The sequence below is a fragment of the Sitodiplosis mosellana genome, unplaced genomic scaffold (assembly GCF_009176505.1).
Source record: "Sitodiplosis mosellana isolate CC-2019 unplaced genomic scaffold, AAFC_SMos_1.0 Smas_scaffold_30, whole genome shotgun sequence".
NCBI lineage: Eukaryota > Metazoa > Arthropoda > Insecta > Diptera > Cecidomyiidae > Sitodiplosis > Sitodiplosis mosellana.
This window is the reverse complement of record NW_022595272.1, coordinates 1,760,377-1,783,277: the sequence shown is the minus strand read 5'-3', so window position 1 is coordinate 1,783,277 and position 22,901 is coordinate 1,760,377. Positions and strand designations below refer to the sequence as shown.

At 36.4% G+C, this 22,901-nt stretch overlaps 1 protein-coding gene across 8 annotated transcripts; it reads right to left on the bottom strand.

Moving 5' to 3' along the window:
• Positions 1-274: 274 nt before the first annotated feature.
• Positions 275-22,901, bottom strand: LOC129569268 (tyrosine-protein phosphatase 10D-like). 8 transcript variants are annotated; one of them, XM_055447960.1, is made up of 15 exons: positions 19,828-22,895; positions 13,130-13,376; positions 11,506-11,612; positions 11,237-11,408; positions 10,172-10,219; positions 7,424-8,521; positions 6,911-7,342; positions 5,579-6,684; positions 5,197-5,503; positions 5,020-5,034; positions 3,924-4,167; positions 3,621-3,807; positions 3,024-3,537; positions 2,704-2,829; positions 275-918 (listed from the first exon to the last, which is right to left on the bottom strand). In XM_055447960.1, the coding sequence occupies exons 1-15, from the start codon at positions 19,915-19,917 to the stop codon at positions 887-889; spliced, it is 4,725 nt and encodes a 1,574-aa protein (XP_055303935.1). In that variant the 5' UTR covers positions 19,918-22,895; the 3' UTR covers positions 275-886. The 8 variants fall into 8 exon arrangements, with proteins under 8 accessions (XP_055303935.1, XP_055303936.1, XP_055303938.1 ...); XM_055447955.1 differs by lacking the exon at positions 275-918 and adding an exon at positions 1,761-2,013; XM_055447957.1 differs by lacking the exon at positions 275-918 and adding an exon at positions 1,761-1,968.

Below are 22,901 nucleotides of genomic sequence, written 5' to 3'. Positions count from 1 at the left end.
CTTCTTTCTTGAATAAACTTTAAACAATTTAAACAAAACAATTGCAAAAATGAGAGCAATCGAAACAATCGAGATAGAGATTAGATAATACCAATGATAACATGTAACTGTAAATAAATCATTCACTGTGAGAATTGAAAGTGAGAAGGTAAAATCAAGGAAATCTTGCAATAATAATGTGCCACGGGTTCGAAACATTGCCATTGGTACGTGATGGAAAATGGTTCGAAATTAAAGGAAAAGTTATTGAAATATTGATTAAAACCGAATTGAATGCGATTGAATTTTGCGTGACAGCTCCAGTTTATATACGTATATATGTGATGATCCAATAATATAGAGTTGTATATAATATATAATATTTATATAAATTTTGATTAAAATCGCACACATCGAGCTATTGCACGGCGGTTTTGTTTACAATTTTAAAATGTCTATTAAATTCTTAATTACACCATCGATCACATCAAAAAAATTTATTTTTTACAAAGAATTTTTGTTCGATGACTTTAAAATCCTTCTATTTTCTTTGTTTTTTATACAAATTGCTGTTCACAGCAAACTATCCATGTGGGAGGAACGACGACATACATATCGATTAGTATTGACAAAACAGATTGTTCTTACAATTTATAAATAAGGGATTTTCGATCGAATGTCTGTTAATTACCATCTAAAATGGCGATTTGTTCACTTGCTAATTTAGCTATTGCTATCCATATTGGATATATTTAAACTGGATTTTCATTTTAAAAGAAAAACACAACAAACTCAACTACGAATAATGAAAAATTTAAAAATACGTGTGTATAGTACTAGGTTGGCCTTGTTGTTCGTTTTCCGTAATAATACGAATGATTTTTTTTTTTTACATAATGACTTTTAATCACATTCCCGATTCGGCGATGCCTTCGTCATCTGTTGAAGAGAAAAGCGTAAATGTTTAGAATGCATGTTGAAATGATCATTTGGTCAAATTAAATCATGAAAATCCATGCTGTTTCTTTTTATCTAAAAAAAAAAGGTCAGAACAACTGAAGGGGAAGTCATTTTATGTTTGAATAAAACTGAAATTCTCCAGAGAAAACATAAAGAAAAAAAAAATATGTACAATGAAAATGATTGCGTATGTTGGCTGGGGAGGAAGAGTTGTTAACCAACCAAAAATTGGACCCCTTTCACCATTGTTGTAAGTAAATGCGTGCATTAATAGAGTGTCCTTATTTTATCCCAAAAAAAAAATTAAAAGCGTTTGTGCTCGAAAAAGAACATTTACAGTGAAACATGAGTACGAAATTGAAAAATACAAACCAATAAAATGATTAGCAATTATCCCGTCACCACCATTAAATTTTAAAATGTCCCCTCGATTTTGTTCCACATCTCCATCATTATCACCGTCCGAATAGTAATCGCAGTCTTCTAATTCGCTGCCATTCTCGCCATTCACCAATTTCCGGGTTTCGTCGGCATTTTGTACATCTTGTATACCATAGTCACCGTTATGTTTGCGCAATTCATCCACACTTATCGATAGATTTTCGTCTGCTTCGTAATCGTCATCATAGTTACTACTGCCGCTACCGTTTCGCATGTGTTTCGGTTCAATTGGCAACAATCGATCATCACATTCGGCAGTGGTTTGTGTATTATTCGTGGTATTATTATCACTGGTGTCCATTTCTTCGCCATCAATTGGACTTTCGTTGATTTCATTTGAGCTATTTAGACTTTCGTTTATGCTAATGATTGCTAATTCAATGTCTTGAGCAATGGCAATCTCGTCGATCGCTCCCTGTGCATGCTGTTCATCATAATCATCATCCGAATTTTTTATTGGTTCTTCGAATGCCGTATTAACAATAATAAGCATGCTATTATTGTTGGCATTCTCGTCTTGTCATCTCTCTCCTTTCCAGTTCGTTGTGCTGCCATCGTCCTCTTGTAAGCTACTGTCGATCGCTTTAACTATAGCAATTGTGCCATTTTCTTGGTCAGTTAGTAAATCTTTTTCTTTTGTTTTGTGTTTTATTTAAATTAAGATTAACGAACGAATTCAAATTAAGAACATTAAACCAAAATTAAAATATTAAGAAAAATGTGTTCAGTTGCGTGCATGTGAGTGAAACAAATTAAAACAAAAAAGGAAACAAAAAAGTGTCATTTGTGCATTTCCACAGATTTACCACCATGTATCACAGTTTGTTTAATTGTTTGCGTTGAAATCAAGGATGCAATTGTTATTTTAATTCGGAGAAGCAATTGTGTTACGCGGACGAAAAAGGAAATTTTTTTAGTCACAGCAATAAGACAATGAATTCCATTTGGTTTGCATTTCGAGAAAAGAGTTAATTAAAGACAAAAAAAAGAGAAGAGAAAACCCAAGAATTAGTCGAATGTTGTGCATGAAAGCTTAACAGCATGGATGAGGTTAATTTTTTGTTTGGTCATATCATTTTTTTTTACCGTCGACATTTGGAACACAGATTAATCACACACATATTTTAGCACACGAATTTGGGTTTTAGCTCCATAACGCCAAAGTGGAACATACCAAAAATGGATGCGTTTGACTTCGTTCACTTTCGACTATATAATCGAATTTTTTTTATTTTGGTATTTAACTAAGCCAAACAAACCCATTTTTGATAATGTTCGACGAACAGTATTCAAGATACGTATTGATTTGATCCAATTTCTTACCTTCATATCCTTGATTATCGTGAATTTCCCTAACTGGACTCGTGTTCTCTTTTCCTTCGAGAACCGTCAGCAGACATTGATAAATACAAATATATTGTGACTCCGTTTGTACCATCCACACACGCTCTACGAAATGGACGAAATAAGGGAGAGAGTTTAAATTGATGCTCGAATTAATTTCTAATTAATACAAATCGATAGCAATTAAAAAGTTTCGTTGGTCTTTTTTTCCGACGAAATATTTATCAATTGTCCAGCTTAATTTGTTTCAATTTATTTTAATTGGACACCAAGAAATATTATTCTATGGAAAAACTCACCTTTGCGCATAGTGTAGACGATATTGAAAATATCCACATATTCACACACTTTGATTTGCTGCAGTAGGCGATCAAGTGCGATGAATGTGCCGGATCGTCCAACGCCAGCGGAGCAATGAACAACGACCGGCCGTTGATCGGCTTTGATTCGATCTCGGAACGCACGCACGAATCGTACCAATGTTTGTGGCGGAACAACGCCAAAGTCGGGCCAAGTGATGAAGTGGAAATGACGAATAGTTCGTTGTTCATTACCACGGCTCACCAGCAATTCGGTGATAATCCAATCTGGATAGTGGCTATTGTTGAGCATTTGCACTCTGATGTCACCATAATACAATGGATCTGTATCCAATGGCCAGTATTGGTCACACTTCTCGCGGCCTTTCTCATGGCAACGGGTTAACATAACAATTGAACGTGAATTACTCTCCCAGCACATACGCCAAAAGTCATCACGCGTCGAATGTAACGGTCCTTGTGTCACAATGAACTCTCTAGGTGAATTGTGACCCTGTAACATGAGACGTTAATTACTTGTTGAATTGGCCAAATAGTTCATAATTTGTGGAAATATGTGGAAATGCTTCAACTTACCGGCACATAATTTGCGTTGATATAGTCTGAGCCTTCGTCATCATCGACGGGTTGCAATTTGAACCGTGAATGATCGTAGGGAAGGATATTTGTGAATCGATTTTTCGGGCGATTGCATGGCAAATCAGCGAATGAGCATGGTTGATCGCGTCCAACGTGCTTCAGCTCATCGAATTCTTCGCTAAAACTGAACATTTCATAACATGAGCAAAATTGTTATTGATTTTTGCGAAATTTTCAATGGAATTGAATTTCAATCAACTTTCGGAAATTATGAACAGAAAATGCACTGTTTATTCTTACCGGAAATCCGAGTCGGCTGACATCAATCTGTAGTGCTCGGAGAAGTTTTTGAGGTAAATCTTTCGGCTTGTTTCGGCCTCGCTATCCGGCAACGACATATTGTCATTGGCACGTGACTCTTTTGTTGTTCGACGGCCACCGTATCGTTTTCGTCGCACGTACAATATCGTCACGATTACACAAAATGCGGCAAATAATGCAAATGGAACAGCCACCGACACAATCAACGATGTATTGTCTTGATCTAAAACAGCGGAAGAAATTATTAGCTTGGGTTTTACTTTAGCAAATCGAATGTTACAATGAAGGAAAGCAATAGAATGATGATATTCTTTTCAAGGAAAAAATAATAATGAATTTTGAATTTTCAACAAATCATTTTTTTTTTTCATTTGAAATATTTTGCTTGACTGATTTATGTGAATACGGTATCTTTGCTTCAACTGTCACTAGAAATTTAGACAGCTCAAAACATGCGATTAAATCGCGATAAAACTCTGTACAACTACTGCTTTCAGAATGCAAACAATTTTCGTTGAAAATTCAAACAAACATTAGATAAGATATGACTTTTTTTCAATTCTCCGAATAGAGCTAATCGTCTGTTGCCGTCCACAGCTGTAGCAAATGCACTTTTCGGATGATTTAATTGAACGTTTGAATTGGGTTGCGTGTCGAAAATGAATTTCGTTCTGTCTGTGTGACACTTGAAATTACTTTAAGTACGCAAAACATCATTTAAATACATTTGCGGTGACACTTGGCATACATAACAACGTTTGAACAGGCCATAAAATAAAATATATGGCATAAAAACCAAAAATGACGAAAATAGATTTCAGACAACGTGTCATTTGAAATTATTTTGATAGAAAATAGAAGAAAGAAAAAAAATAACCACGAATAGTGGAATGCTCTAGCGAAGAAAACAATGCGGTATTATTTTCATGCAAAACACGTTCGAAAATAAAATTTTGAGCAGGAGTATAAATAGAGGAGAAATGATGAATAAATTGGATGAATGCATTCGAGAGGATAAATATAGCAGGTATAAGCATTCTATAGTGCACACACAACGTCGATAATTTATGCTTACCCATGTACAAGAGATCTTTTGTTTTGATTGTTGTTGAATCAACAAGACGAATTTTTGGCACAGACATATGTGAAATTCGAAATATGCATTGCGAAAAGTGTTTGTAGAATCATTTAGTAATTATTGCCATTTGAATTGATTGTTTTTTTCTTCAAAACTGAATAAACAAAATCTTACCGGTTTGTATGGCAAAACTGTAGGAGGTGTCTGTAAATTTATCTGCTGCAGTGAATGCCCGAACTTTGACACGGTATGTGGTGCCAGATTTCAATGGTCCATTGCAATATCCACTCAATCGATTCTCGCAATTTTCCACGCCAATTGTGAAATCTTCAATGGTGCTGTTCTTGAATGGATAGTACGGTTCGATGACTTGATAGGGTGGCCAAACGCTGTAGGCTTGTACGTCACGCCAACTAGGCATTTCCAAACCAGACGCATTCTTTGAATCATCCTCAGCAATGATTATCGTGTACATATTCACCTATGAACCAAAATTATTTATAGAATACAGATAACCACAACAAATCGTGGTCTTTTATTGAATGAAAAATCAAACCTGTCCATTTGCATCTGAGAAGTAATTTTTCCGAAAGCGAATTTGAATACTGGACGAAGATCGGTAAACTTCGGTTGGCACTACTTGTGGCGGTGGCTTTGGTGGTGATAAAATTGGCATTCTCTCCTTCCACATGGTCTCTGGACCATAGCCCACATTTGTTTTGGCTTGAATATGGAATGCATAAGATCGTCCCGGCAGCAAATTGTAAATGGTTCCTTGCAATTCAGTCGGTTTGAAGTCTTTTACTTGGGTATGTGATGATCCCTCTAAACCGTATGTAATCGAAAATTGTTGTAAAATGCCATTCCTCTCGGTGACTGGCAGTGACCATTCGAACGTTATTTGGCTGGGCTGAATGTCAATCGGTGAGAAGTGATTGACACTTCCCGGAACAGATTCTTTAGTCATGAACGTAGCCGATACGGGTAAACTGCTTCGCAAAACACTTGACTCGGTGCCAGATCGTACTACAACCGTGAACGTATATTGTCGATGTGGTTTAAGATGCGATATTGTGATGCTATTTAGATTCGTAAGATTCACGGTTAGTTCACTGTCCGATCGCAAGTATTGGATTTCGAATGAGTTGTATTCGCCTTGTGGAATGTCCCAATTTAGTGTGATTTGCTCCGGTGTTATTCGCGTTGCATTTAATTGAGTGATTGGCTCTGGATACATTCTGTCTTGGCGTTGAATTGGAAGACTTTGTACACCACCGCTCACCGTCCACACGGTGATATTGTACAGACGACCCGGAGTCAATCCAGTGAATGTTACTTTGCGATCCGTATCATTGGCCAATTTCTCTTTATCTGAAATATCTGGATCGCCGAGCGAAAAGCGGTATAAATCAAACTTGGAAGACGATTGTGGTGTTGGAGTGTAGCTCAATGTGACCGTATCGCGCTCGCCATGATTATTGACCACCAACACTTCAGACAAAATCAGTGGTAATGTTCGTGCTGACAATTGCGTTACATCACTAATTAGATTATACGAAATCGTATGGATATCGAATCGGTACTCAACGCCCGGAGTCAAATCTCCAATCAAAACACGAACAATGGGTTGATCCTCAAACTTTTTATTGATATCAATTAAAGCTGTGGCAACGAAAGTTATGTGCAGTGGTAAAGTTAGTTATAATTACAGGTTTCAATTCAATTACTGCTTATAGTTCATTGTTCATAATTTACTTAGTTGATTAAAGCAATTGAACTCTCAAAACTTCGAGCTCGTGAGTTTTGAATGGAAAACAAAATGAATATTTCAACGAAAAATCTCATGAATATTTCATAATCGATACGTTAAAATCAATAAAATACTCACAAACATTCGCCTCTGACATATTCTTTGTATGAACTTCTTCTGGCTTTTCCGATGGCCACCAAGACAGTACGTATGTTTCGACTCTACCTTCAGGTCGTGGCCATTCGAGCGTGATGTTTGTCGAATCGGCCAATGGGAAAATGTTGGAAACGGGATTCGGTCGAACGGTTTGGTTCACTTGCTGTGGGCTCGGACTTTCAACGCCATAGCTAACTGTATTTACTTGAATCGTATACTTTTCACCCGGTGTCATGTCGGTCACGTCGGCTTCGGTTGTCGTTACCGTCGGCAGATTGAACCATTCTTTCTCACTTTCTGTTCGGTATCGAATGACATACGATGAAAATTCACTCTTCTTCGGTGGAAGCCAGTGCACAAGCACGGAATTGCTTGTCACTTTCTCTATCGTCATATCGCGTGGCGGATTTGGATCTATGATTTACACACACAAAATAAAAGAAATCTTATTTCACTGTTTGAAATTTTCACAAAAAATGAATGAAATTTACTTACAAACTGCCACAAAATATGAATGTGGTTCGGATCGAAGACCATGTGACACAGCGAATACTTTAATTTCATACCCTGCTCCCGAGAATAAATTGCGAATAATGAGTCGTGAATCGGTCGTTGTGAACGTTTTCTCTTCACCAGTCTCATTTCGATAGTAAATCACTTCGTATTTATCTTGACGTGAATTGACATCACTCTTCCAGCTGATGTTCAGTCCTTCTTTTATTGATTTTCGGTCTTCAATAATAGGTGACGATGGTCGCGTAACCAGGTAAATAGTCGATTCATTTGACTCCATATGCTTTGAAATGGCCTGAACGGTCAACGAATAATTTCTACCCGGCAAAAGTGATTCCAGAACATAGCTCGTTTGGTTTGTATTCATTGTGCTTGAGTCACCGTTGAATGTTTCGACTTCATGATAGCTGATTTTGTATTCCTCTTGGAAGCTTCCTTCGTCTGGTTCCCACGAAATGGTTACCAATCCCGTTTTATTGTTGGTGAACGATTTCAAATTGAACACTGGCAACGGTTTCAGTGTGACATCACCAGTTGCCGGCCAAGATGTAACTTTTCCTGATACCGTTTTTACAGTTACTTGATATGTTCGACCCGGTTCCAGTCCATCCTTGAACTCAAGCCAAGTTATTGTTTCGACCGTTCGCGGAACATTTTGTTGACGCCTTGAGTTAGATATCGATACTTGATACTTATCAAATTCGCTCATACCCTTTGGCGCCTCCCAAATGACGCGAAAACTGTTCGACGTAGTTGAATCTTTGTCAAATGACACGTTCAGCGGCTTTAGCGGAACGGTTCGATATTGTGCCGTTGTTGGAAATGATATTTCATCTTCAGACATTGTTTGAACGGAAATATTGTACGCTCGTCCTGGCACCAAGCCTTTGAATGCAGCTTGCGCTGGGCCCGGTGGTTCACCTTCTTTCTCAACATACAAAACACTTTCCATGGCATCCGGTGGTTCAATCGATACTTTGTAATGGGTATAAATTCCAGCTGGATACGGTGGTTGCCATAAAACAAGCAATGTCGTCTCATTTCTAAACCAAACAATGAATTTGCCCGGAGTATTTGGCTCTAAACAAGAAAACGAAACAAGTCAGATTATTTATCGAAAATGAATAGAAGTAGAAAACTTGAATACAAAACAAAAAGAACTGTTTTTAACTGAATCGTCAACCAAATACGTCAAACACAATAATGTAAATACTGATTAGCACGTGCAATAAATTAAAAACCATTAAAAAATTACCAACAACTAACCGGGTGATTCCGTTTGCAATTACAGATTTTGTAACACACACAGAGAGTAATATTTATTGTGTATGTGTATAAACATTCAAACAATGGAAAAAAGCGAAAGCATCAGTATATGAGGAAATAATAGCTGAGCATTTTAAACGATCCGTCATTCAAATTTTATAATAACTTTCTGAGCGCAACTATCATGACAGAAATAACTAATGAAAAATATAAACGAATGCGAGAAAAATATGGTGTTTTTTTCTGTTTCGTTTGCTTCAATGCGCCATTTGCCAGTATATCACACAAACACACAGGCCTCATTATTTCAATGGAAATGTGATCAATGTAATATTGCGATTCACATAACAATGCATGGACGTGGTATATTATATGTGCTATTTGCGATTTTCATTTCGGAATTTTTCTCATGCATTCATTAAGACTGGTGATGATGTATGGCAATATGGTACGGTGCAACAGTAAAACAATAGAACCAAGGGACAAACAGTCATGAGAACAAGCTGAAGAGAAAAATTCAACGTAAATGTATGTTTATCGTTACATCATTATGTCATTCTCGCTGTTAACACAAATAGGCCTTTTTTTGCACGACGACGATTCATTCAACGGAAGCACAATCAGCGCTCGATAATTTATTTGAACTCGACAAAAAGAAAAACGAAAAAGAATGGCATTTTACTGACCATTAATCTTATGTGTTCGGCTCTTGATGAACGACAAAAATCGAAGATGAAAAACAAAAGCACAATAAATGACAAAATCAAAATAAATGATAGAATTTCAAATGAAATATCACAATTGACTAGAATTGGCTAATAAATTTCACGATGTCAGCATGTGAGTGCAATTTTTATCGGTTGCGCAGTGAGATTTATATACGACAGTGATATAGAAATGGTCGAGAACATTCCAAAAACGAGGCATGAATCGTTTGTTGTGATTTAAGAATTGATAGAAAATGACTGATAACAATTCATGTACGTAATCTTTCAAGTCATTGCAAAATAGCGTGTAAAATATGTATAAAATGTGTTTAGGGCAAGCAAAGAAAAGAAAAAGTTTAATTTCGATGCAACTAAAACCGAAAAAAATAAACAAAAATAAAAAACTATAATCTATCACAACCGAAAAACTATTGACGAAAAAAATGGGCAAACCAAAAAAACAAGATCTACGTTTCAATGATTGCGCAATACACTCATAACGTATTTGCATACTACAAAAACGAGCAACGAAAAGCAAAGATTGAAATGTTTGTTATTACGACAAATGAGCAAATTGAAAAATGCACGAAAAAGCATAGCAAAATGACGCAAAAACGCAACACGAACATAAATATTCAAAAAGAAAAAAAAAAAGAATTCAAGTGCACAAAATGAAGTAAAAGCGTAATCCAGCATGTCTTGCAGCAAATCGGCTCCGCTTGTTTTTTTTTTTTTTGTTCGGGCCAAATGGGTATACCTCTCAGTATTTTAATGTCCAACAGGTCTTTGTGACGTATTCTTTTCACTAGATTTTCGTGATTTCATGTTGGTTCGGGTTTGTGGTGTGGTTAGTATATATATATATATATATCGTGTTTCAAAGTTGTTAGTTTTGTGCGGTTGCAATACGGCATCAAAATCCCGCCACAAAGAGAAAAAAAAAAGATTGTTTTATTAGATTCGCCAATTTTCCAAAGCGTTTACATGAATTTCGTCACGCAATTTTTTATTTTCGTTTTGTTTTTAGTTTTCATTTCAATCGTCAAACAGCCAAAGTAAACAACGTTACACCCGATAACCGTAGTGATACAAAAATCAACAAAAATGAAGAGGGGAAGAGAGAAAGAGAAACAAAATGTGTTAGAGCAGAGTGAAAAAGTTTTCTTGTTATTGAAATGAAAAAAAAAAAATGTTTTCGTTTTTCAATGTTTAAGCTTTGTGTTGTGTTAATTACTAGGTGTGAGGTGAGTCTATCCATGGCTAGACTTTTTATTTCATTCTTCTACGCTCTCATTTTTACCTGCTCCACAATATAAATTTAACAACTCTTTTTCTTGCAATAGATTTGTTTGAGCTCGCATAATTTTGGTCTACCGACCAAACCAAACTCCAACCGCTGATTAATGGAGTTGTGCGCTGTTAATTTGATTTTAATTTACTTATCACACCACAATATGTGCTATGAAACGAATTCGGAGGACTTTGACGCGCGAGTATTTAATAAATCATGTTATGCATGTAACGAGCTTTGAAATAAAACGCATTACACTTTCAACGAACGCAAAATCGATTTCGTAAATTGCAACATAGAAACAAAAAAAAAACATTGTGCCAACTCCATTTATCAAACAATATATGGTATGGCTTGGTCAAAATTTTTCAAAGGGACCATTATTACCAGTTATTAATGAAATTATTACTATGTCTGTAAGTCTTGCGTTTTTTTCTTTCTCGTATTAATGAAATCCAGTTTAATTGATTGACTGTTTGAAGTGTATGCTATGTAGGGTGAATTTTGTCAAGTGGAAAAAAATGGACTTACTCGTTGTAAAATTGCGACTAGTGTACGCCAACGATTCTCGGCTATCAAATACGGTGAATGCTTGCACTTGATAGCTGGCTCCAGGCGATAGATCACGTACATTGTATTGCAGCTCATTGGCCTCAATGGGAATGGTACGATTCGTAACGAAACCATCCGATAAACCCAATATCTGAAAGAATGCCATTTAGAAAGCATAAATTGAATTAATTCATTTGAATATTCGATTACTCGATAAACGGCTCGGTTCGGCACATTCCAGTACTTACCCGCAGTTGAAACGACGAAAAGTTGCCTTTGGATGGAGGGCTGAGTGAGATGACGGCCGATTTGCCGCTCTTCACCGACACCGACAGATTCGACGGTGGATCGGGCGCTGTAAATAAAATGCATTACATTAGACGCTATAGATTTACTTTCGAATTGGCATCGAATTATCATGCATTATTAATTCGATAAAATTAAATATCAAATGTTGATGGCTGGATAAATACCACAATCGAATATTATCATATGAAAGCGGCTCGCTTGTTTATTTATGCGATTAGTTGGAACTGATGAAGAAATTCCCCCGTGCTAATTAATAATTCGATTTAAATGGCTTTTGCCTCATGTGGATTCCATTTGTATTACAATCAATTCTTCTTTTTTTTCGTTATTCATTTATACTGAGAGACTATCGAAACTAGTTTGCAAACGGCTCTCGGCACCAGTTTGAAAATGTTATCTGTTGAATGTGTGATGTGGTTTGAATTTATGTCCACATGATGCGGTCGGTTGAACGGTCATTTGCATTCATTCGATGAGACAAACAATGTGTGAACAAATCCATTGGAAGCAAGTGGAAAATTTACGGTCACATTTCGAAGCGTTCAGTGGACAACGTTACCACTTTATTAGCATCCAAATATTAATTGCATCTACTAACAATTTAATTCGTTGTGCGTCAGTTTCATATTTATTTGCATCACAGTCATCGCTGCGACTCATTTTGCCGGAGGCAAAAGCATTTTCGAGTGCACAGCCACACTCTTCATCTTTCATTGAAAATGTAAAGTGTCACATGTGTTCCGGATCAACTGACATCGGATAACAGAAAACATATGTCAGGCATTTGTGTATGTGAGTCTCGCTTTTTTACTTTTTTCTTTCTGATTTCACTGCCATGAGCATTTGACTGGAGCAAGTAGCAGTCGTAGTGCTCAATCGTGCATTTAGATGTGGAAACCCGAGATCAGTATCTAAAGAAATCAAAGTTTATTTTTAGATGGTTGTCTATTGGATGCTCGTCATGCTATGCGACAATATGTAAACGTTTCGAACGATAGAAAAAAATGTGTGATAGGTCGAAAAGGTTGACGTCATGCGACAAGTGTCTTTCTCTCTGCTTTCTGTGCTCTCTGCATTTTATAAGCCAATTTCCTCTCGAGCAACGGAAATGATATAATCGGCAATATCGCTCTAGAATGTTACAGCATTCTGTATTTTGTTTTTTTTTTCTTTCATCCATCCTACCCGAAGCTACTACGGTAACTCTCATTTGATATTATAAATCCACTCAAGTCGAGAGGCATTTTTTTCTTCTTATTTTTATTTATAAAAATTCAATTTATGCTTCAATCTTTTCATTTTATCTCGCTATTTATGCATAATATAGTCTCTAAACGGTTTTTTTTATCAGATAAATATTTTCAGTGGGTTTTTTTTCTCTCTTTTCAGTCAAACTTATTGGGCAACTTTGTGTTTCTTGTTTATCGTTCAAACTTTAGTATTTTTCCACTTTAATTCCAGGCAAAAGACTTTCACGCAAAGGTCAGCGAATTTTATTTGAAACTGGCACGTCGTCTAATGTAAGATTTATGCATTGGTTTTGTTTGTTTTATCTCAACTTACCGGTGGTGATGGAAACGGTCCAGGCGAGCAGATTGTGATGCGTGGAATTGGTATAGTATAGCCAAAAGTTGTATTTTGTGCCGGCCAAAACGTTGGAGAAGCGAATTTCGTCGCCCACATCTTTCGATGCGATTGTGGTGTTCGGCAATGGATTACCGAACGGTGGATAATAGTCTAAACGATATGATGAATCGTCCTGTCCTAAATTACCAGGTATCTCGATAACTATGTCTGCGCTATAACATAACTACGGAAATTGAAAAAAGGATGAAAATCGATATATTTAATAAATGTTTTGTCGCAAAATGCCGAAAACTAAAACTACCATTTACTACGCTGTGTATGGATATGATAAAAGTTTTTCGGGCACAAACACGGTTTGCCATGGAGTTTCATTAAATGACTTTCAATCACTCTATAAGTTTGCTGCCATCTTTGGAAATGGAAAACTTGGGAATTGCATTATAAACACAAAGTTAAGCTAATGTTGTAAAGGATTCAAAAGCCTGTTCAGCATACATATGTTGCGCCATATAAATCGGCACAATTATTCAATGGGGAAAACTTTGTAGTCACATTTGAATATGCTTTGGTGTGAGAGATAGAGAACTTTTGCTTGCTAAGTTTCGGCGCACAGCGGATTTTAGCCTGACAATAGCAAACTAATGAATCTTCGAAAGTATTTTTTTTTCTTTCTTTTTCTTTAGTTTCTAGTTGAAAAAAAAAACGTGAATGTAGACTATATTTTATCGCATGCAGACATAATCCCAGTGCGGATTCATGTTTACTTATTCAATAGCCGATTTCATATTAGTTCATTCACAGCAAGAGCCACTTGTCTCGCACTGAACGGATTATTTTCATAGTATTTTCGACACAACCCCAACAGTTGTTGTTTACCGTCTCAACATGCTGCTTTTCAAGTACGATTGAGTGTGTGTGTGTGTGTGTGTGTGCTGGAGTTCCAACATGATATTGGCTTTATAATTAACCGTACGGCGTTCAACTCATCGACAAACCCACAACAATAATAACGGCAAATGTGAGCGGCGTTACAACAAATGGAAAAAGACATGTATATTCTATAGAGTGTAAACAATATTTTCAACTATTATAAGCTTATGGCATATTGTTTTGCTGGTTTATTCTTGTTTTTTTTTTTCCCATTTGTTTCAATTCAACGGCCTTTGCAATCAAACTCGGCATTCGAACACAAAGTGCTTTCATACTCGCAGCGAGTCAACGCCGAGCATAAATCATGTCGTGATTAATGTAACCTCTTAAAACTCATAGTGTCTGGAATGTGTTTTTTTTCCTTCCACTCATTCTTTTATTTGGTATGTCGTCGAGAGTGAGAAAATGGCTATGACAATAGCAATAGCGTCGTGTCGAGCATTTTCCACATGCAGACCGACCGATGTGGATGGGTAATGTCGATGTGAAGAAGAAATGGTATGTTTGTACTTGAAATGTTGCTATGCGGCACAATGAACTACGGTGCCTGTGTCTCTGGTGCCGTTTTCACAAATTCAAGCGAATCAATGAAACACATCAGTTAAATGTAGCGACAAATGTACACATTTATGCTTTCATTACATAACACAATGGATCATGCAAAGTTGGAGCTCCGCATTTCATTGTGATAATACTATGCTACCAATATTTCCACATTGACGTAGAACTTGTCATGTTTCATGCCATTCAGATGAAAGTCAAGCGCGATATACATCCCGCCCAGACAAATTCGAATCGACACATCCATTATTTTATTGAATGAATGAGCTGCAAAACGAATCGTGAACTCAGCTTCAAATCCATCTAATGCCGTTTTTTTGTGCAGATTGGCGTATCATCGTCTCATGTCTAGCCATAATTCTTCACTCCCCACGCCATACTTTTTTTTTCATCTTCTTCAACATCATCGCGCTATCAGACAAACAATACCGATTTACTTTCGACGTAGGTAAGAATCTCTTTGAACTGAAACCTTTAAAGCATTTTGGATCTGCGTTGAAAAGCAGTTGAAAGTGGTCTTCACCACACACCCTTATATCTGTTTCCTTTTAATACGACATTTTCAAGGAATTCTTTTCAAAACTCTGCGCGCGTTGAAATAATTGAAATCTTTTCGTCTTTCATTCATATCTTTTTCAATCATATCTTTTTTACAGCAGCAATTCTGATCATGATTGCACGTGCAAGACAGAAAAGTGTACTTCTTTCTGTGAACACATAGAAACACCCTCAGCTAATGAGTATTGCATAGTTCGCACGATTTGCAACAATGTATATCAGCAATTACATAATGAAAATTTTCAATTAGTGTTGAAGGGAAATTGGATGCACAGCACGAACAAAATATCGCACGAACTGTGAACAATTTTGCAGCTCAATGTAATACAGCGGCATACACTTTAGCTAATACACTTCAACTTCTCTTTGAAAAGTTCAGTACGTGCAGTTTGTTGACAAATGAAGTGTGAAAAAAGTGTAATTTATTTATGAATTATTTATAAAGTAATTTTTTTTTTGCGCACACATAGTTCGATCGCATTCTTTGCGCACGAACTATTCGCATTCCGGTCGGCGCATATTGCACGTGAGAAAAAGAGCATTTGCAAGGAAAAAGAATGTCTATTACTGTCGACATGGTTTTTTTTTCATTTTGCTTCAGTTATAATTCTGACTTGAATCAGGTCATTTGAACAAAACGGTTTTGAATTGGCTTGAGGTATGTATATCGTTGCTAGGTATTTTTTTTCTGATACGAATTCACCGAAAATATACCGAACATGCTTAATCTGACGAAACGAATTCGAATTGATTCTGCCGCTTGATGCGCACAAAATTGCCAATTATATAATTGAATTACCATTTAATGCGTATCGAAATAACATGAAAAACGACTAAAATACACAACATGCATTGTTATTGGATTGTTTTTTGTTCTGTTCAATTGCCGTTTTGTTCGTTTTGGCACTGATTCATTTTTTGGGGAGCGTTTAAAAAACATTGAATTTTCAACAATTCAACAATGGCAAATGAAACTCTCTAGCACACGTTTAGCCGGCCTTGGATTTCAACCAGAGCACTGAATGCTTTTCAAATCATAGTTCACTGTGTTTGAAAGAGCCGAAGCAATTCAAGTGTTTTTTTTCCCATTTATTCCGTGAAGTTCTCAGCCAAGAGAGAAAGAAAAAAGAAGAATTTGATTCAATTTTTACCATAAACACGTTGACATATTTAACTCAATGTCCCGCTTCGTTGGAAACAAAGCGTGTCGTGATTGTTGGCATTTTTTTCCCTCTTTGTTAAAATTGAGTTTCAAATTTCAATAGGATATATACCCTTTTCCTTCATGTGTCTGAGTTTAGAAACTCGGGAAATAGTACACTCAGGAAAAAATCCATTTAAAAAAAAAAATTACCGTATCTTGTGTTTTTTTTTTCGTTTTCTTCTTCTTTTCGATTATTGAATTCATTAAACATTCATTTTCCACGTCAACAAAACTTCATCGTTGAGCGTCAAACATTCACCACGGTTCAACTGGCAAATATGTATATTTAAATTGCGGAAGACATTTGCATGGAAGAAACTTTCAAAAAGTTGTTTGCATTTCAATTGAATTTGATGGAAAAAGAAAATGAAAACACATCGCGTGAAACGTGGCGTTTGATTGCCGAAAATATGGAGCAGAGCTGCACACAAAAAACGGGAAATTGTGTTGAGCACACTTTTCAGCGCTCTCGAGCCTCATATACATAATGATGAAGAAATAGAGCAATTTTCTGAGCTTTCAGCTGAACCAAATGAATTGAACCGATAAAGTAAAACGGCAATATACATACAATGACCGAAATAATCTGCAGCAAAAAAAAAAACAAGCAAGAAACAGCACCTAACATCAGGCGCAAAAACTGAAATTGAACTCGAAATGCACGGCTGACGGGAACTGCCAATGATGGAGGCAACGGCAAAAACCGAAATCCGTGTACACCAAACGAAAAAAAAAGCACCGCAGACATGTATAATAAAATGGTAAATGTTGTTTCAAGCAACGTTCATGCTTCAATTAAACACAAAAAATTCATGCCGTCGACAAAATTGCTACTCTCAAGGCTTTTCGTCCGGCTTCGTACGAAATGAACGTATTTGCCATTTCAAACTGAGCGAACGTATGTGTATGTGTGTGTGTGTGTGTGTGTGTGTGTGTGTGTGTGTGAGAGAGTATCTGTGAGTCGGAGTGTATAGAAGTGTTCGTGTTTATGCAGATAAGATAAGTTTGAATCGCTTATTGAAACCATAGACAATACCCAAATGTCAATAAGTTGGCGTTATGATATTTGTGTGCGGATTTCTTCTCAAAGCAACAGCCAGACAACTGGGATTATGATCATTGAATACATATTATTATCGTTTCCCGAAGTCATTGTATCATCATTTCAATGAACAGTGTCAAATATCTGACGAGTTAATAGCTAAATATTGTTGTTTATCGCGTTTGAAGCCGAAAACAATTCCTCTTGATATGATTAACTACGCGGATATAATTCATCAACGTTTTGAAGAGGAATACTAATAAACAGCAAATTCTGAATGATTCATTGTTGTCCACGTTCCCAAGCACATATTGAAAGTGTTTGTGTGCGATTTGCTTTTGTTTCAGATCGAATATTTGTCTCTTGGGCGCAATGTTCAAATTGAAAATCCTTCATGCGAAGCGTTCACTGTTCATGATGTAGTTTTTTCTCTCGGTTTCGATTAAAATACGAGAGAGGTTCGCCCAGTGCCTCATTCAACATTCATAATGAGTCGTCGCTTGGGTGTGTGACAATATATTCAAAATGCGATTGGTTTTTCTGTATATGACCACGATTTGACATTCACAACCGTTTCTGATTCATCCGAAGCGATTCAATTTTGCAAAGTTGTCACTTTAGCTCGAGAAATGTAGATTCCAGTCGAATGTCGAATATTATGAACGGCATTGTGCAAGTTGCGTGTGCAACATGCTGTCACACTCCTCTGATTAAATCAATATGCAAATCATTCAACTGGTTTTAACCCCGTTCTTTACTCACTGCACAACAACAATCTATTCAATTCAATTGATGGATAAGAATGATAGATTGATTTGATTTGATTTGATTTTCAAATCAGATGTGCGCAACGAATTGGGATATAGTTTTCACGCCGTCTCTTCAGCGATGCCGCAACGACACTGTGGGTTTGTATGATTCAATTGCATATACATGAGAGATCAGTCAACTTCATTAGGTGAGCTTCACTTGAGCATGTTTTCTTTGCAAATGATCCAGTTTATTCATCTCGCCCGTTTCAGATTTCAATCAGTTTATGATTGACAGGCTTCTGGTTTCGCGCGCTCACTTTGCAAAGTGATTGGAAGAGAGCGAAACTATAAACTGGTTTTTCTCGATTGCATGCGTGAAAATGAAAGAAGTAGAAAAAAAAGCAAAAAATGATTGAGTAGAAAAAAAATGCGTATCGCATTTTAATGTACGTTCACCGGAGCAAAGAAGTGAAGCCACCAAATTCGATCTGTACATGCAATGCCAATGAATTCATGCTCTAAATATTTTCATAATATTAACACATTTTCTATTTCAATCCAATAAATGGACCACTGCTCACTCATTTCTTCGTCGATGCTTCAAATGCACTTTCATTATTAATTGCATTTTGATGCATTTTAGCAATGAACAAAAAAACAATTAGCTGCAACTCACTCAAACTTTCTTTCATCACACAAACGACTGAGCATTGCTGCTGCTTTTTTCTATTGTGTGTGCATTTGTGCAGCATCATGATCATTTTCTATTTCTCAATAACGAGCGGAAAAGTTAGAATCGGGAATATTTACACGCAATGAATGTGCGTTTCGGTCAATGAAAAACGGAAGTTTTCGCATACTTGTAATTTCGTTTTTAACACTTAGCTAGCAATTTGTATGCCGATTCGGCCCTTTTGATTGTAGCGTCGACGGCAGTTGTTGTAATGCTTATTAAGCGAAAGAAAAAACAAAAACTTTATAAAACAAACATATTTTCTCTGCAGACGTTCGCATTATTATTTTATAAATAAAATATTCGCCATAATCGTTAAATAATCCCATAACTGATGATCACATATCGATCAGTTAGTCATCAGCTCGCGACGCTATATGTATACTACATATATGCGAAACCAATCAGCGCCATAATTTATTCTCTTCACTTATGCCATTTCTCATACACTTATTACTACACACACAATCACACCGGCTGAACTGAGCTGGTGTGTTGTGGTATTTGATCCGAAAATTAAGCATGATGGCATCGCCAATTTTGACGCGTATTCAAATGCAGTACTTTTGGTATGGCGGTACCGTCAATTTCAATTTTAGAAATCGACCTAATTTGGTATTTAAATCCATATCTCTCTATCTCTCTCTCTCTCTCGTTCGCGCCGTATTCAATGCAGTAATGATATTTTTGGCCTTTAACTATGATGGGTGTACCACCCAAGTTTATAACAGAACCCAATCTATTTTCTATCCAAGAGCATTAAACAATACAGAGCGCGGCTATAGCAACAACAAAAAAAACTCCACAGCAGCTAGTGATAAGTCCTCTACACAAATAAATTCGCGTCGAACGTGTAAGATAAACAATTTTATTTTGACTTGTCGAAACACTTACCTTAAGCATAACAAATAAAAGTACAGTAATTTGAGTGATTTTTGATTTCATTGTGCATTGAAATCGTGTGGCCGTCGCAGAACGATTCATTTTTCTTCTTTGATATTTGATTTTTACTAAATAAACTTTCAAACACAATTCGATCACTTTCAATATTAAACACTAAAATATTATGACTTGTACACAGAAACTCTATTTTTATATATATATATGTAGATAGTATATTGTCGGACTATGTCGTCGTCGTTGTTGTTGTTGTAGTTCTCGCTGTTGTTGCTGTTGTCGTCGTCGTTATGTATTGTGCCGAGAGCAAGTTTGATATTCCACAGCACGTTTTTAACAAATGGTACAAAACAGCAGCTACTGTAGGATAATTAATTTTTATTGTTGCCCGTTGATATGTTCGAGGGGAATAATTTCTGTGCTGTATGCGCGCGTTTAATAGTTTCTGTTATGTGTTCTTGGGTCACTCACATGTGAATTTATGTTTTGATTACATAGAAAAAAAACTTTTTTTTTTTCATACGCATCTATCCACTTGTTTTTATTCAATTAAATTTTCATTTTAAATGTTCAGCATGCTGTGTTCACTATATATTCGCATAAGTTCCCGTATCAAAATTCATACAAAACGTCTTTCAAATGGTAAATAATGTAAAAGTGTAGAATTTCATTCGTAAAAAGAAAAAAAACACTAAACTCGCATATGACGTTGACGAAGACTTTAATTTATCACGTCGAAGATTCGTTGGGTTTGGCATCTCAGTTTGATCATTCCGAAGCATTTAATATCTTATTGCGGTGGAGATTCGCCTTTTGGCAACATTACAAATATTTGTCCTCACAAAATTTCAACGAATACAATAAAACGCCTATCAAAAATGAGTTTTTTTTTCTTCTCTCTTTTGGTTCAAAGAAGTCGGCTTATTTCATGTTCATGTGGAAATAAGTTTGTACACGTTATTTGACTTTTGATTTACTCTTTTGAACTTCGTTCGTGCCACAGACTGCGAAATTTATTCGCATTATGTCTAATGCAATTTTTGCCGATTTATTTTCCCCACTTTGATTTTGCTTACGCACATTTTCTCGTTTCATTGGATTCATTAAATGTAAAACACAGATACGTCACACTGGTGCTGGTGTCGTTGATGTTGACGGCGATGGGTATGTCAGTGCAGGAGCACTTCGTCATTCACTTCGATGACCGAGAATAATGAATCGAATTATCAATACATTTAGAACGGGCAAACGAACGAGCAAAGTATTTTCACCCACAGCAAAACGATATCGACACAAATGTGGGGTTGCCAAAGTGATGAAGATATTGAACACGATTTATAGCCTGTTTGTAGCACTGCTTGTTCACCGCATGTGTTTCTAGCGGATGAATGAAATATGGCAATAGAGCACAATTGTTTATACTATATTTTTTTTTCTCTCCTCTCGATTCGATATATTGCACAAGCACTGTACAAACGGAATTTTTCTTCACTTGTTTTTCACTTGATTTTTATACGAAAAAAACATTTTTCGAGTGAAACACTAAATATTCTCGTTCTTTCTGTACAATTTACACACAGACACCGGACGTCGATTAATTTCAATGCAGTACCAATCACAACCATAAATACATTCAGGAAGTTGATTGTTTCTTTTTGCATTTTTTTCGTTCCATTTTTAAGTTTTGCTGTTTATTTTTATCGGCAACACTGTCAAAATTCAACTGAACGGACTGTGTCTCTCCCGCCCGGTCTAGACGTAATCTCGTTTCAAATGTTGCGATATATATATATCGTATATATTTATCTATGGATGATTTTGTTTTTCGTAAAAAAAGAGTCTTCGTTGCACACGATTGTTATCGGTTGACGCGTTATACAGTTTTCACTTCGGGTCCGTCATAGTCCACTCTCTTCACTTTCTTTACTATCACAACGCGGTCTCGTCGACTCACATTGAGCCGTGTGTTTCGTGTGGAGTGCGATGAGCGAGCCAATGACAAGATCTAATCGCAAGTTTTGCCACTGTGTGAATGAATTCACGCTTCGTCCACAAATGGAATTTCATAAATGTTTTTTTGTTGCCTCTTACACCTGTGCGTACGCGTATGCGTTCAAGTTATTGGAATACAATCACTAACGGCACTAATTCGTAATTGCCGTGCCGAAGAGAAAAAAATATGGCCACACAATTTTCTCTTTTCTATGAGATTTGTTTGCTTTTTTGATGTTGTTGTTGTTGTTGTTGCTCCTTTTATCTCGTCGTATGTGTGCTCATTTATTCATTTAAGTCAACGTTTTTAATCGGCTTTTTCTGCGTTCGTTGGATGATTACAGTGAAACACTATCACGTATCCTATTTCGAAGTTCATAAAACTCTTTCAATGCTAATGCGAATCATGAATAAATTTCACTGAATCCATTTTTGTGCAATGGCTCGTGTACACATCACATTTTCTCCGTCAATATCCATTTGTTTGGTCGGATTTGAACAATGCAAATTGGCATATTTATTCATGGCAAATAGACACCATATCGCTTTCGGAACACACATCAATGCTTAGATAAACACGCTGTTTTTTTTTATATTTTGCACCCATTGAAATTCCAAAGTGATTGTACAGTGTACACACATACAGAATGTCACGCTGTGATGCCAGACATATCCGAAATACTGAAATGATCTAACAGCAGCAAATATTTATTGCACCGACAACTGTATTTAGACGCACGGGTCATGCGAATAGAGAGAAAGAGAGAGAATAAAAGAGGTCCAAATCACCGCTGTGTCGTTCGAGTGAATGGTACTTGAAAATTGTTGTTGTTTTTTTATATTGTTGTTTGTGTGTTGCTTATATTTTGTATGGTGAATACTTGTGCATGAATCAAACAGAAATAATCGTAGTAATAACCAAGCTACTATTCAGCTTCACAGAATCAACAGCACTCGTTTTGTTTTCTTTTTCGGTGTATTCTCTCTCTGTGGGCATCACAAATGTAAACTCACTCACATAAAATATGAAAGAGAAACAACAACTACATGCACACTAAATATAACGCGTTGAGTTGAGT

What these genes read in the sequence shown, in the direction of transcription:
- LOC129569268 (XM_055447955.1), bottom strand. Translation starts at nt 19,917, where the DNA reads ATGAATCGTTCTGCGACGGCCACACGATTTCAATGCACAATGAAATCA. An exon ending in TTTTATTTGTTATGCTTAAG is followed by an intron (nt 13,377 to 19,827) that starts GTAAGTGTTTCG and finishes CAATTTCCGTAG; the next exon opens with TTATGTTATAGCGCAGACAT. An exon ending in GACCGTTTCCATCACCACCG is followed by an intron (nt 11,613 to 13,129) that starts GTAAGTTGAGAT and finishes TTTTATTTACAG; the next exon opens with CGCCCGATCCACCGTCGAAT.